General features: G+C 51.1%; 1 protein-coding gene across 2 annotated transcripts in view; it reads left to right on the top strand.

Annotated features, from left to right (window-relative positions):
- The first annotated feature begins 526 nt into the window (after positions 1-526).
- The window catches only part of ARHGAP39 (Rho GTPase activating protein 39), a 113,669-nt gene continuing 100,307 nt past the window's right edge, over positions 527-13,888 (top strand). For both annotated transcript variants that reach the window (XM_030478029.1, XM_030478039.1), the window contains exon 1: positions 527-805. In XM_030478029.1, the coding sequence (XP_030333889.1) occupies positions 795-805 (11 nt within the window). In that variant the 5' untranslated portion in view covers positions 527-794. The remainder of the gene's footprint in view (positions 806-13,888) is intronic.

Here is a 13,888-nt window from a genome sequence, read left to right as displayed (position 1 = left end):
CATGTACTCGCACATGTATCACTTGCACGCGTCTGCACTCCGTGCACACGCGTGTTCACGTGCGTGCGACACGGATATGAGCACACACACGTATGTCCACGCGGGTGAGGCGGCCGCGTGCGCAGCGTGCTTCACGCACACGTGCACGTACGTGGCTCCACGTATGCGGAGCTCCTCCGCGTGCGTGCTCACACGCGTGCGCGCGCTGCGTACACACGTGTGCTGTACCCGCGCACAAGCGCACGTGCGCGCGCACACCCGTGTCCTCGCACCTGTGCGCGGCCCTCCGTCACGTGCGCACCGCCCCGCGCACACGCGTGTGCACCGCAAGCCCCCCCCACTTTGCGCACACTCGTGTGCCCCACCGCGCATGCGCGCCCGCACCCCCCCATCCGAACTACAATTCCCATCAACTCCCGCGCCTCCTCCCCCCCTTCCTTTTAGGGAAAGTGGGCGTGGCTTTATCCGCTGGGGGGCGTGTCCCGCCATCCACGCCCCGCCCATTGCGCCGCTCCCCATTGGCCGTTGTCGCTGGTGACGGCGGGGACGCGGCGCGCGCGGGCGCGCCGGCGGCGGCGGCGGCCTTAGTCGGCGGCGGGGGGCGGCCGCGGGGGGTCACCGGGGGCACCGGGGGGTGGGGGGGTCCGTGCGGGTTCGTTTACCCGGGGTGGGGGGGGGACGGACACGGACCATGGGAGGCCGAACCGGGACCGGAGCCGCCGCCGCCACCACCACCACCACCACCACCGCCGCCGCTGCTGCTGCTGCTGCCCTGCGGTAGGACCGCCGGGAACATGGCGGAGAGGTGAGAACCGGCACCGCGGGGGGGGCTGGGGGGCTCTAAGGGGGGGGTTCGAACCCTCTGAGGCCTCCCGAGGGGGGCGCGGGGCTGAGCCCCCCGTTATAAGCGGCTCCCACCAACCTTGGTGGGGGGCGTAAGGCGCTGAGGGGGGTGTGGGCCGCTTTATTCTCCCTTGGGGGGCTCTTAGCTGCCCCCCCCATAGGTATTATAGGGGCTATGGGGGTGCCCCCACCTCTTGGAGGGGCTCTGAGGGGTGTTTATACCCCCCAACCGCTCCCACTTTGGGGGTATCTGTGGTCTTTTGGGGACAGGGGGTGTTTTCTCTGCATATATATGGGGGGGGGATAGACCTTACAGGGAGCAATTCAGCCCCACATTGATGTTGGGGGGTCGTGGCGGGGGGAGCAGCATCCCCCTTCGCTCTGCAGGGTGTAGGTTTGGAGCCCAACCCCACCCTTCTGCTGTGGGTGCATGGTGGGGGGGTGAATATCCCAGCACCTCTCTGGTTTTGGTGCACTGGGGGGGTCTGGATGCTCCCCCCTGGTTCCTTCTGGATGCAGGAGGGAGATTGCGGGGGGGGGGGTGGATCCCAACCCCACCCTAATTTCCAGGGGGGTGCTGGTGAAGGGGAGGGGGGGTTGGATCCCACCCTCTGCTCCCTATGGAGAGGCTGTTTCCCACCCTGCTCCCCTTGGGGGGGGGCTGTTTCCCAGCCTGCTCCCCTTGGTGGGGGCTGGATCCCACTTTCTGCTCCCCATGGAGGACCGAGATCCCTCCCTGCTCCCCATTGGGGGGGCTGGATCCTACCCTTCTCCCCATAGTGGGAATTATGGAGGGGGCTGGATCCCACCCTCTGCTCCCTATGGGGTGGGCTTTGGATGGTCTGGATCCCTCCCTGCGGGGGTTATGGAAGGGCTGGATCCAACCCCATCCTGCTCCCTATGGATGCTTTGGGCGGGGGGGTCGTACACGGGCTGGATCCCTCCCTCCCCACGGGATGCATCCAGGGGAGGTATTTGTGTGGAAGTGTGAGGTGTGGCAGAGCGAAGGAGGGTGCATGGCGGGGGGGGGGGGGGGGGGGACAGGGTGGCATTCCAGTGGGTGTGGATGCAGGGATGCGCTGGGAAGGGGGTGCAGGCAGGGATGGGGCTGCAGCAGTGCTGAGGGGGGGATGCGCTGATCCTGGAGCAGGCAGGAATGCTGGAGTTGTGGTGTTTGTGCTGGAATTGGGGCTGTAGCCGCTGCGTGTGTGTGGGGGGGTTTCTCCCTCTCTCTGCGCTGTTCTGCTGCTTCCCCGGCTGCAGAAACTGCAGGATGGGAATTTTTCCCTCCTCCTTCCTTGGCAATAGCAGGAATCAACCCTTGAGTGACCTCTACAGAGAAACCCGCAGCTGCTGTGCTCCGGTTCCTCACCTGGCACACGCAGCTGGGGGAGAAACACCCCTAAAGATGCTTTCCAAAGCACATTTGGGGAGCTCGGGGGGAGATTCGGGTCCCTGCAAGCAGCAGGTGGCTTGGACCAGGGATGTGCCACTTCTGGGTGTCTCCGGACCGTGTTATAAGCGAGATGTGATGCTGTGCTTCGTGCCACCAGGTTGCTTCTACCATCCATGGGTGGTTGGTGGGTTGATCTCCTCCATGAAGCATCTTCCCCGGGCGGTAGCTGCAGCTGAATGTTAATACATCACATGATGGTTAAACCCAGCGTGATTGCACCTTGCTGCAAATCTGTTGCCAAGAGCTGGTTTCGTTGGTGCTAAGGGGGAAGCGACACCCTCACAACTCCATCCTCTGGCTGCTGGGAAGTGTCTCGCCGCCGCTTTTGGGGAGGGGGAAGCTGACATTTGGTGTTTGGGGGACGTGAATTAGGCGGCGATGGGAGATCTTGGCTTGTGCTCACAAGATGTAGTTGATAAATCCCTTTTGGAGTTCTCTTCCCGAGTATTGTTCTGTGCTGTACACATCGTCGCTTCTCCCTTCCATAGAGAACACATCTATTTCTTCCTCATCGCTTAGGATGGGTGCAAGAGGGAGGGATCAAGACACCTACGGGTGTTACACTCACTCAAAGGGGAGCACAGATATCTCCCATGGGGTTTTGGGCATCCTTGCCCATCGCCAGCCAGTAACTTCTTGTGTGTTAGCTGGTCCGTGTGCTCTCTTGATCCAGAGCTACATTCCCAGCCTCAAATTTAGAATCATGGAATGGTTTGTGTTGGAAATGACCTTAAGATCATCCAGTTCCAACCCCCCCATCCATTAAATTTGGATTACTTTAACTCTGTGCTGGAGCTTGGGTTGCTGATGGCTCATTCCAGCAGTACCTGGGCTAGTTTTCAAGTCTAAATGACTCTTTAATGTTAATCCAAATGACTTGAGTTATGTGGATACCCTTGGGAGAGATTGTTTCAGTGCTCTTCTTACTTCAGTGCTCCTCTTTTGGGCAGAAAGGTGGATGCTGAGGCCCTCAAATCTCCAGGGAGGTCTCTGCTCTGATGCTAACGGAGCTTCTGAGGGGGTATTCCCACTGAAATCCATGGTTGCTGTATTCTTCCTGCTGCAGATCAAGCCAAACCGAGGTCTAGCCTGTCTGCGAGCCAGATGTCTTCATGTAGCTCTTCCAAAAGAGCTTGGAGATGGGTTCAAAGGAGCTTTTCAAAGGAAGCTGCTAGCGAGATATCAAGATTTGTCAGTGGCTTAGAAAGAGGGGAGGGAGCAATGTGCTGTCCTCCTGATGAAATTAATAGTGCTGGTATTGGTGCTTGCAGCTGAATGTTGGTGATTTATTGTTAACTTCATTTGAGGAGCCTGTAACTGTAATTCCATGGTCTACATGGCTTAAATTAGGTCATTGAACACCTTAATAAGAGAAGCAGAAATGCCATAGTGTCCCCTAAGCTGCAGCTCTGAGGGAGCAGGAGGGCAGAGATGCAGCGAGTTGGCCAAGAGCCCCAAGCTTCATAGTTTGCAGCTGAATAAAAGGGGGTTAAAGAATGCAGGAGGAGGCCACGAGGATGAGCAGGGGCTGAAGCATCTCCCATATGGAGCCAGGCTGAGAACACTGGGGCTGTTCAGCTTGGAGAAGAGAAGCTGCATGGAGACCTCAGAGCAGCTTCCAGGGTCTGAAGGGGGCTACAAGGATGCTGGGGAGGGACTCTTCATCAGGGACTGTAGTGGTAGGACAAGGGGTGATGGGTTCAAACTGAAACAGGGGAAGTTCAGGTTGGACCTAAGGCAGAAGTTGTTCCCTGTGAGGGTGCTGAGGCGCTGGCACAGGGTGCCCAGAGAAGCTGTGGCTGCCCCATCCCTGGCAGTGTTCAAGGCCAGGTTGGACACAGGGGCTTGGAGCAACCTGCTCTAGTGGAAGGTGTCCCTTCCCATGGCAGGGGCTTGGAACTGAATGAGCTTAAGCTCCCTTTCCAGTCCAAACAATGATACATGTTGTGTGTGTTGATGGCACGGATGGCCTTTCATTCTGATTTAAAAGGAAATCTGTTCTTCCTAGCCTGTATTGGGAATCTGGGACCTGTGATTGTGCATTCGAACTACATGAGTTAAAGGGTAAGATAACATCATCTCCAAGCAGGAATATAGGGCCTAGACCTGATAGTTGAGAAAGATTCTCCAATCTATAACTAGTTGTAGATTTTCCAGATGTTTTAGGTAATGGAGATGAATCTCCGATTCTTTCCAGGATAATGGAATGTCTGGCTTCTAAATAATAGGAAAATAACAATCACAATCAGTTTGACATCAGACCTCATGGGCATGTGTTGTCAAACAGCCCTGCACAAGGGCAGAGTCCCTCTGCCATGATCTGGTATGTGTTTGGTTTGATTCCTGTTTATGGAGCTGCTCTTCTGCCTCTTTCATATTAAAAAACTGGGAAAATCTGGGACAGCCCCAGCAGCCTGTTTGTACATAACTCTATCTTTAGAGCTGTGGTTGATCTCTACAGCTCATCTCTCAATTAGGATTCTGAATCTCCAAAATCCTGAAGCTGGTTCTGGCAGCATCATAGAATCCTGGAATGGTTTGGGTTGGAAGGGACCTTAAAGCTCATCCAGCTCCAACCCCCTGCCACGGGCAGGGACACCTTCCACTAGAGCAGGTTGCTCCAAGCCCCTGTGTCCAACCTGGCCTTGAACACTGCCAGGGATGGGGCAGCCACAGCTTCTCTGGGCACCCTGTGCCAGCGCCTCAGCACCCTCATAGTATAGAAGGTCATGTAATTCCTCTCTAAAGATGAGCCTGATGCTCTCAGGTAGAGCTCCAGGGAGGGAGTTATCTTAACTTTGTGCTAGTTTAAAGCTTTGTGAGGAGCTATCCCAGAGAATTAGGTGAATCCAGAGTTCTGTACCTGGATTTGAAGATGACCTACTTTGGTCTTGACCAAGTCTTTAAGCTGTGTGCTATCAGCTCCTGCCACTGTATGGGAGTTGTCATCTGGGAACTGTTTGTGGGGCTGAAGCCCTGAGCTGTAGAAACATGCAGCATGTTGGTGTACACAATTTCCCCTGCAGAGTAATTGCTTTAGATGATGAACAAGGAGCAGCTTCCTAAATTCCTGTTCCAGCAATGCCCTGATGTGGCTTCTTTGTCCAGATCAACTGACCTGACCATTATTTCTCCTGGGTCAGCCTGCTCTGACTCCTCAGTCTGCATTTAGGCTGGTGAAGCTGAAGACACAGGGCAAGTTTTCCTAGGTGAAGTTTCCAGGTAAACTATAATCTAGATAGCAGACATCGTGTCTCATGAATCTTGGTTTAAGACCGGTTTGGGCAAGGCTCAAGTTCTCAAACCATGCTGGCAATCAACTTGTATTAAGACCAAAGACTTGGGGTGTGTTGTTCCTCTTCTAAAAGATGAAGAATTTAGTTCACCCCTAGTAACTTGTGAACTTGGCAAGGGGGGCATGGCTTTAAGGTGAAACAGGGGAGATTTAGGTTGGATATAAGGCAGAAGCTCTTCCCTGTGAGGGTCCTGAGGTGCTGGCACAGGGTGCCCAGAGAAGCTGTGGCTGCCCCATCCCTGGCAGTGTTCAAGGCTAGGTTGGACACAGGGGCTTGGAGCAACCTGCTCTAGTGGAAGGTGTCCCTGCCCGTGGTAGGGGTTGGAGCTGGAGGAGCTTTAAGTTCCCTTCCAACACAAACCATTCCAGGATGCTATGAATATACACAGTTTTAAACAAACAAAACCCAACAACCTTTAATGAAACCACCAAATAAAACCCAGTCTGTAGGAACTGGGCTGATTCCAGGACTAAAATTGATGTATAATGTTGTAGGGCTGCAAGTTCCCCGATGCTGCAGCAGCTCTGTGGAGGGGCTTGGCTCTGGGGGATGGACCATAAATCATCCTGTGTCAGGTTTTTAGGCTTGCCTGTGCCCACTGTCACTGTACAGCAGCGTTTTTATGGAATGCTGCTTTGGACATGCTTAGCCTAGACAATAAATATCAGCAAGAACGTCATTCTGGCTGCTGCTGAAGATCATTGCAAATGTCACCATGACCTCTTCCTTCCAGAGCAACTAATTTCTTCTTCCTCTCCTCAGCAGCGATGCTTTCCCTCCTGCTTTTTTGCTTCAGTGATTATTCCCTTACATGCTCTAGATAACGCATTGAAGCTAGAAAGGAAGAGACCTTTCCTCTTCCTCTTCTCAAAAAGAAACGTTTCTGCTGTAATCCTGCTCTTTTCCCACTTGGCGTTTAATCCAGGCTGGCTATTTTTAATTCCAAGACACAAGCAAGGGATAAACGTCCTTCAGGTGCTGAGAGGAAGAAGTGGAGCACTCTCCAGATAGCATCTACACCATGCCCTTGGAATTCCTCCTGAAACTGCTCCCAGGAACCCCCAAAGCTGGTTTGCTCTGCCCAGTTCCTGGCTGGAAGTGAAAGAACCACATTGTGCTGTTACAACAGGAGGTGCCTCGTTTCTCAGGTTCTTCATCCCTTGCTGTTTCTCTGACCTTAATAGATCTGGTGATTGTATTTATTCTCTTTGTCTTGCTGCTGGGGCTCTTCCTGCCCTTTAAATGTACTCAGAAACAGCTCTGCAAGAGGCAGTCCTTATGGATGCCTCATTTTTAAGGAGTCCAACACATTGCTCTGGCTTTAGGGGGCTGGAGCACCTTCAATATGGAGACAGGCTGAGAAAGTTGGGGCTGTTCATCCTGGAGAAGAGAAGCTGCGTGGAGACCTCAGAGCAGCTTCCAGTGTCTGAAGGGGGCTACAAGGATGCTGGAGAGGGACCTTCATCGGGGACTGGAGTGATAGGACAAGGGGTGATGGGTTCAAACTGAAACAGGGGAAGTTCAGACTGGATGTAAGGCAGAAGCTCTTCCCTGTGAGGGTGGTGAAGCGCTGGCACAGGGTGCCCAGAGAAGCTGTGGCTGCCCCATCCCTGGCAGTGTTCAAGGCCAGGTTGGACACAGGGGCTTGGAGCAACCTGCTCTAGTGGAAGGTGTCCCTGCCCGTGGCAGGGGGTTGGAACTGGATGAGCTGTAAGGTCTCTTCCAACCCAAACCATTGTATGACTTTCAGCACCACCCCAGCTGATGAGCAGGCAACTGAGATCCTCATCTCCGCATTGTGAAATGAAAAATGAAATGAAAAATCGAATTAAAAATACTGTTTTCAACTTGTTAAAGTGCTTTTAAACAATAAGTGGGAAGGAGATGGGAATGGGAGGAGAGGGCTCGTGAACTGTGACGTGTAGTGACCCAGCGGTGTAATTTAGAGAGCAGAAACCTCTCTTCCTGCAGTGAAAGATGTGGAAATTTCTGATTGTTGATTAACATCTCATAAAACTCTCAGCCAATGAGGCCTGAAATAGGCTGTCAGAGGGAGAGAAGGTTTTGCTTATTATATTTTACAGACAGGGTGATCCTGGAAGGGTTTGTTCCTGGATTGAACAGTGATTGGAAGTTATGTTTCAGGTATGGAGCGGAGATTTTGACTTCTGGCTGATGTTCAAGTTTGCTGACTCTTTAAAGCACGTTTTGACTCTGAAGAAAGCCCTTGCTGGGATGAAGGGAAGGTGTAAGGAGCAGGGATAAGTGATATCTGGGCTTGAATGTGGCAAAGAGGAAGAATGCCAGCGGGTTGGCTGGTGTCCTGGCCACCAGTAACACAGCCAGGCTTGGATCAGTTGATACCGGACCTAAAGGTGATTTGAAGTCTCCTCTTTTTATAGTGCCATGTGTAGGGTCTGGGGGTTGTAATTTAGAGTAGAAACCTCAGGATGTACTGGATAAAACTGCAGCATCAGAACTTAGAGTTTCTGACCTTGCTGTAGGATGGGTATATTGTGCATCTGTGTATGGAATGGTTTCGGTGGGAAAGGGTCTTGAAGCTGCTCCAGCCTGGCCTTGAACACTGCCAGGGATGGGGCAGCCACAGCTTCTCTGGGCACCCTGTGCCAGCGCCTCAGCACCCTCACAGGGAACAACTTCTGCCTAAGAGCTCATCTCAATCTCCCCTCTGGCAGGTTAAAGCCATTCCCCTTGTCCTGTCCCTCCATCCCTTGTCCAAAGCCCCTCTCCAGGTTTCCTGGAGCCCCTTTAGGCACTGGAGCTGCTCTAAGGTCTCCGTGCAACCTTCTCTTCCAACCGTTGCTGTCCCCATTCTACAGATGGGAAGAGAAGAGACCTGGATGTTTCACTAGTCATGGAGTAAAATCATACTGGACTCTGGGATCTCATCTCTCTGGCCCATCTCTCTGGTTTTGACCATGTCATCCCCTCCTCCTTTACCACCAAGCAGCATACAAACATGTCAGAGTTGAAGCTAAGTGCTGTCTTTGTGGCGTAGCCCCTCCAGAAATTACACGTCTGGTCCATTTGTGCTCTTGTCGGATGCATGCGGTTTCTGGGCTGCCTCTTCCCGAGGTGATGACATTTCTCTGTCTGCCTCGTTGCATTCGTATTGATCTTCCCTCTCTGCTCTGAGCTCTGCTTGAATGTAAATGACTTCCACAGGCAACGTGTTTGGAAACCCAAGCTTTTCACCATCCACAAACGTTGCCCTGCCGACTGGAGCTGTAGGTTTATGATCTTTATTGATCTTTCCGTGGTGTTTCTTGCAAGCCTGAGAGCGCTTCACACACAGTTGGGAGAGGTCATTGCACTGGATGGAAAAGTGCAATCGCTTATTGACTGTGATGTGACAGTTTCCCTTCCAGAAGAGAAGGATGGGCAATAGGGTGTGTGGATATAAGGGTAGGATTCAGGTTGCTTAAGTCTGAAGGGGTCTTCAAGAACGCTGGAGAGGGACTCTTCATCAGGGACTGCAGCGATAGGACAAGGGATGATGGGTTCAAACTGAAACGGGAGATTTAGGTTGGAGATAAGGCAGAAGTTGTTCCCTGTGAGGGTGCTGAGGCGCTGGCACAGGGTGCCCAGAGAAGCTGTGGCTGCCCCATCCCTGGCAGTGTTCAAGGCCAGGTTGGACACAGGGGCTTGGAGCAACCTGCTCTAGTGGAAGGTGTCCCTGCCTGTGGCAGGGGGTTGGAGCTGGATGAGCTTTAAGGTCCCTTCCAACCCAAGCCATTCCCTAACTCTATAAGTCAACCCACGGTCTGTCCAGGTTATTTAGACCAAATAATCCTTCTTTGAAGTCTAAATCCTTTAAAGGACTAGGAATGAAGCAGCAACAGCAGTGTGCTGAGACATGAAGTTTGGGCTCGAAAGGCAAAATGCTGCTTCTTGAAGAGCCTGTTTTGCTTCCTTTGGTTCTGCTGGCGTTGGGTTTGGTTTGGTTGTTTTTTGGTGTCCATCTGTTAGATTACTCACTGCGAGGAACGCAGCTCAAGCAGCGCAAGGCTTTGGAGGATGTGCAGATGTATCATCAGTTTTATTAGTAATTAAGCTGTCTCTTAAGTACTTTCTGAGTCCTGAAGTTGGCTTCCTGGCTGCTGTTGTTTCTGCTTCATAAGCTGCTTTGCTGCCTTTAATCTAATGTGTGTGCATCTGTGAATCCACAGCCCCTCAAAGGCAGGGACAGGAGAAATCCTGTAGAACCTTCTCATTGTGCTGCAGTGGCCAAGGCTTTAAAAGTAATAATACAACAAAAACACAAACTCCTCTGACTCTGGCAGCATTTAATGCGGTCAGGAACATTTGGAAAGAATTAGAGGAAAAAGACAAAGACAAACAAGCAGAATAACGACTGTTGGGAGCAGAGGAGATGAGGAATTTGTGTTACACTCATCTCTGACCAGATCAGCAGGCTCTTGGCGAGGCGTGTGGTTTTCTTCCTAGGAAAGCAATGGGATTTGGGTGGAATAAGTATAAAGCAGGTTGTTTGCTGAGGCTGCTGGACTTGGATTCCCTGCTTTCATCTGTTTGGCTACCCGTGACTGCTGCTACTTGCTGTTTGGGCTGTTTATTGGAGTTGAGATCATGTTTTGGCCCTCGCTGGAGTTAAATCCAGTGGCTGTCTGGGGAAGGGAGTGTGGGGAGGAGAGCAAGAGGTTGCTCAAGTCAGAAGCTACCTCAAGCTGCTGGTAGTTGTCTCTCAAGGACATCCATAGCTGAACACCTAAAGGAGCCATCCACATGGCAAGCTTTTTCTTAATACGGTTTTCTGTCCAAGGTAGGAAGGATGCTGAGGTCTGACTGGTTTGAAACCCCTTTCCAACATCCCTGGTGGGTTTCCTGCCTTTCTCCTTCATGGCAATATATAGAATCATGGAATGGTTTGGGTTGGAAGGGACCTTAAAGCTCATCCAGTTCCAACCCCTGCCACGGGCAGGGACACCTTCCACTAGAGCAGGTTGCTCCAAGCCCCTGTGTCCAACCTGGCCTTGAACACTGCCAGGGATGGGGCAGCCACAGCTTCTCTGGGCACCCTGTGCCAGCGCCTCAGCACCCTCACAGGGAAGAACTTCTGCCTCAGAGCTCATCTCAACCTCCCCTCTGGCAGGTTAAAGCCATTCCCCTTTGTCCTATCACTCCAGGTCCTACTAAAAAGTATGACCCCATCTTTCTTATAAGCCCTTCTTAAGTATTGGAAGGCAACAATTTAGAAGCATTTCCATCCAGTTATGCATTGGGACTGGCAGAACAACAGCCATCAAAGGTCTCTTTCTGGACATTTGCTCTCGTCATGCTCTGAGCTGCCATAATGACATTCCAGCTCTGGTGCAGAAGTCGTGCAGCACTGATGGTGAGGTGCTGGACCTCCATGGGGTTTCCTGAGGCAGGCTGTGCTGTGTGTGGATGAGAACCTCTGCTTGATCAAGGTTCTGCATGAACCCTGCCAGTGTTCAAGGCCAGGCTGGACAGAGCCTTGGGTGACATGGTCTAGTGTGAGGCATCCCTGCCCATGGCAGGGGGTTGGAACTGGATGATCTTAAGGTCCTTTCCAACCCAAACCATTCTATGATGGGTCATGATGGTCTCCTCTGGTGTGGAGGTCTTGCACTGCTGCCTTAGGAGTCCCCCAGTCTGCAAGTACCAGAGTAGCATCACAATGAGTATGTCCCTAATTGAGTGTGGCTTTGTGAAATTCAGCAGTGGGGCAGCAAAACAATAGAGGAAACTCTTTATTTTGCTTTAATTTCAGCTTAAAAGGACTTTCATTCCACCCCTGCCCCATCCAAGGCTGCAGAGAGCATTCGCTTCCCTACTTCCACCTTCTGTGCCATTTCCAAGAGTTGCTGTTGAATCTGTCAGGCTGTGAGGCAAAATTTCAAATGAATACATCAACGCTGCTTTCATTTAGAAGCTTTTTCTTTTCCCTTTCCATTTCTGCAGATCTAACATCTCCTGAATGTCACCTTGAAGAATTCATGTTGTAGCGTGGCTGCGGATCAGATATAGGGAAGTAGGTGCAGCACGTGCTCAAAAAATATCCCTCCCTGGGAAGGAAACAGTGGTTTGGAGAACACTTTAGCACATTTTCTGGTTTTATACATCTTTTTGTCTTATCTAATAGGAAGTTCTCTAGGCTTTTGTTCAAGGTGAGTAATGTGCCTCGAACTTCAAACCATGACAAGTGCCTCTGCAGCAATTATTTTCCTGTCAAGCTTGTGCTCACCTAAGCATTGCACCTTCCTTCTTCAGCTGGAAGGGAGAAGGTGCTTGGACAGGGTTTTTCATCACAGACAAAGGTGGGAATAAGTTCTGTAGGAAGAGGAGACTTGTTCTGAATGTATTAATTGGGGTTATTGAGAAGGTACAAAGCCTGCCTTACCCAGAATGTGTTCTACCATGGGATGGGCTTCCAAGCTGAGGCAAGATCCCTGACAAAAAGGGCTTTTCTCTGAGTTCTTAACAGTGTCAAAAGGTAGGGTTTGGTACTGGAGGTTGAAAACAGTCAACCTTGTTTCCAGGCATGACTTTACTGCTTAAAGCAGACCAGAGAATGAGGTTGAGGAGGACTTATGTGGAGAGACCTATGGGAGGAACATGAAATAAGCCCTGGTTTTCCCCTCACTGCATTGTTCTGTCATCCCCAGGTTGTCTTCTGAGAAGATGATACTCCAAACAGGAGAACTAATACAAACCCTTGCTAGAAACCAAGGTTGGTGTGCAGGAGGAACAGGTTTGGCAGCAGAACTCTCTGCTGTCTGATGCTCCTCTGTGTAGGAAGCATCTGATCCAGACCTAAGCCACAGGTTGTATTCATTTCGCTGTGGCAGCCTCATTTCACGTGGTCAGTGCTTATAGGTGTATTGTGAACATTCCATAGTACTAACTGTAAATGTTCCTGCCTATTACTCCCATCTGGAATACTGTGTCCAGCTCTGGGGCCCCCAACACAAGAGGGACGTGGAGCTGTTGGAGCAAGTCCAGAGGAGGCTCCGGAGCTGCTGCGAGGGCTGGAGCAGCTCTGCTCTGGTGCCAGGCTGAGAGAGCTGGGCTGGGGCAGCCTGGAGAAGAGAAGGCTCCTGAAGGGGAGACCTTAGAGCAGCTCCAGTGCCTAAAGGGGCTACTGGAACTGCTTGGAACTGGATGAGCTTTAAGGTCCTTTCCAACCTAAACCATTCTGTGGCCATTCACAGCGGGATCTGAAACAGAGGGGACAACTCTTAAGCTCAGCCTATTTATCTAGCTTGGACCACCTCACTCCAGGGTGCCAAAATGAAGTAGTTTTCTTTCATTATTGACTATATGGACAGTTATACATAATGTTTGCAGATCTCCAAGCTAGTGCAGAGTGAGCCTGTTTCCATTCTGAAGGCTTGCCTTGTCATCAGGCACTGGTAGGATGCTTTGAATCATGCAGTTAAACTACCAGACACAAGATTTGTCTGTAGTACCCAAGTAGACTTGTTTTTTATGTCAATATCCCTGCAAAATTATACCCCAAAAGGTTGGTTTTTTTCCCCTACTTAAAAGTCTTAATGAATGATATTTGCACTGTACAGGGGGAAAATTTATACAGCGTTATCTGCAAGTGTGTTTTTAGCCACATCCACGTGCTCCAAGTGCAGATGGAGAGACATATGCCAGGAGTATCCAAAAGTACATCTACAGATTTTTGTATTTTCTCTATTGCTAAAAGGATTCAAATGGATACAGACCTGTCCATTTGCTTGGAAGAAACCTTGACTCACTAAAGTAAGAGCGAATCACAGGATGGTTTGGGTTGGAAGGCACCTTAAAGCTCATCCAGTTGCAAGCAGTTCCACTAGCCCTTTCAGGCACCGGGAGCTGCTCCAAGGTCTCCCTGGAGCCTTCTCTTCTCCAGGCTGAACAAGCCCAACTACTTAAAGCCCAACTACTTAACACTTGAATTCTGATTCCCTTCTTTGTCCCTTTCTCAGAAATGAAAGATGCAAAATGCCTAAATGGGGAAAATTGAGGCTAGAGCAGTGTATTTAATAAGCTAGTGCCATGAACAGGTGTTCTGGAGTTGGATTCATTTTGGAGAATTTGTCAGCTTGGGAACTGGACCTGCAGAGGCTACTGGGGAAGGCTGCAAATCTGCACACTGAAGTAATTAAAGGTTATTGATGATTCATGTATCTCCCTCCACCCACAGAACTGTGATCTGAGTGCTGCTTTCTCTGCTCATAATCCTTTTCAGACTATCCTGTAGGGTAGAAATCATTAACGCTTGGGATTACCTAGAACACTG

This window comes from Strigops habroptila, chromosome 1 (assembly GCF_004027225.2).
Source record: "Strigops habroptila isolate Jane chromosome 1, bStrHab1.2.pri, whole genome shotgun sequence".
Lineage (NCBI taxonomy): Eukaryota > Metazoa > Chordata > Aves > Psittaciformes > Psittacidae > Strigops > Strigops habroptila.
Note: the sequence above shows the minus strand (reverse complement) of the source record. Positions and strands in the feature narration are given on the sequence as shown.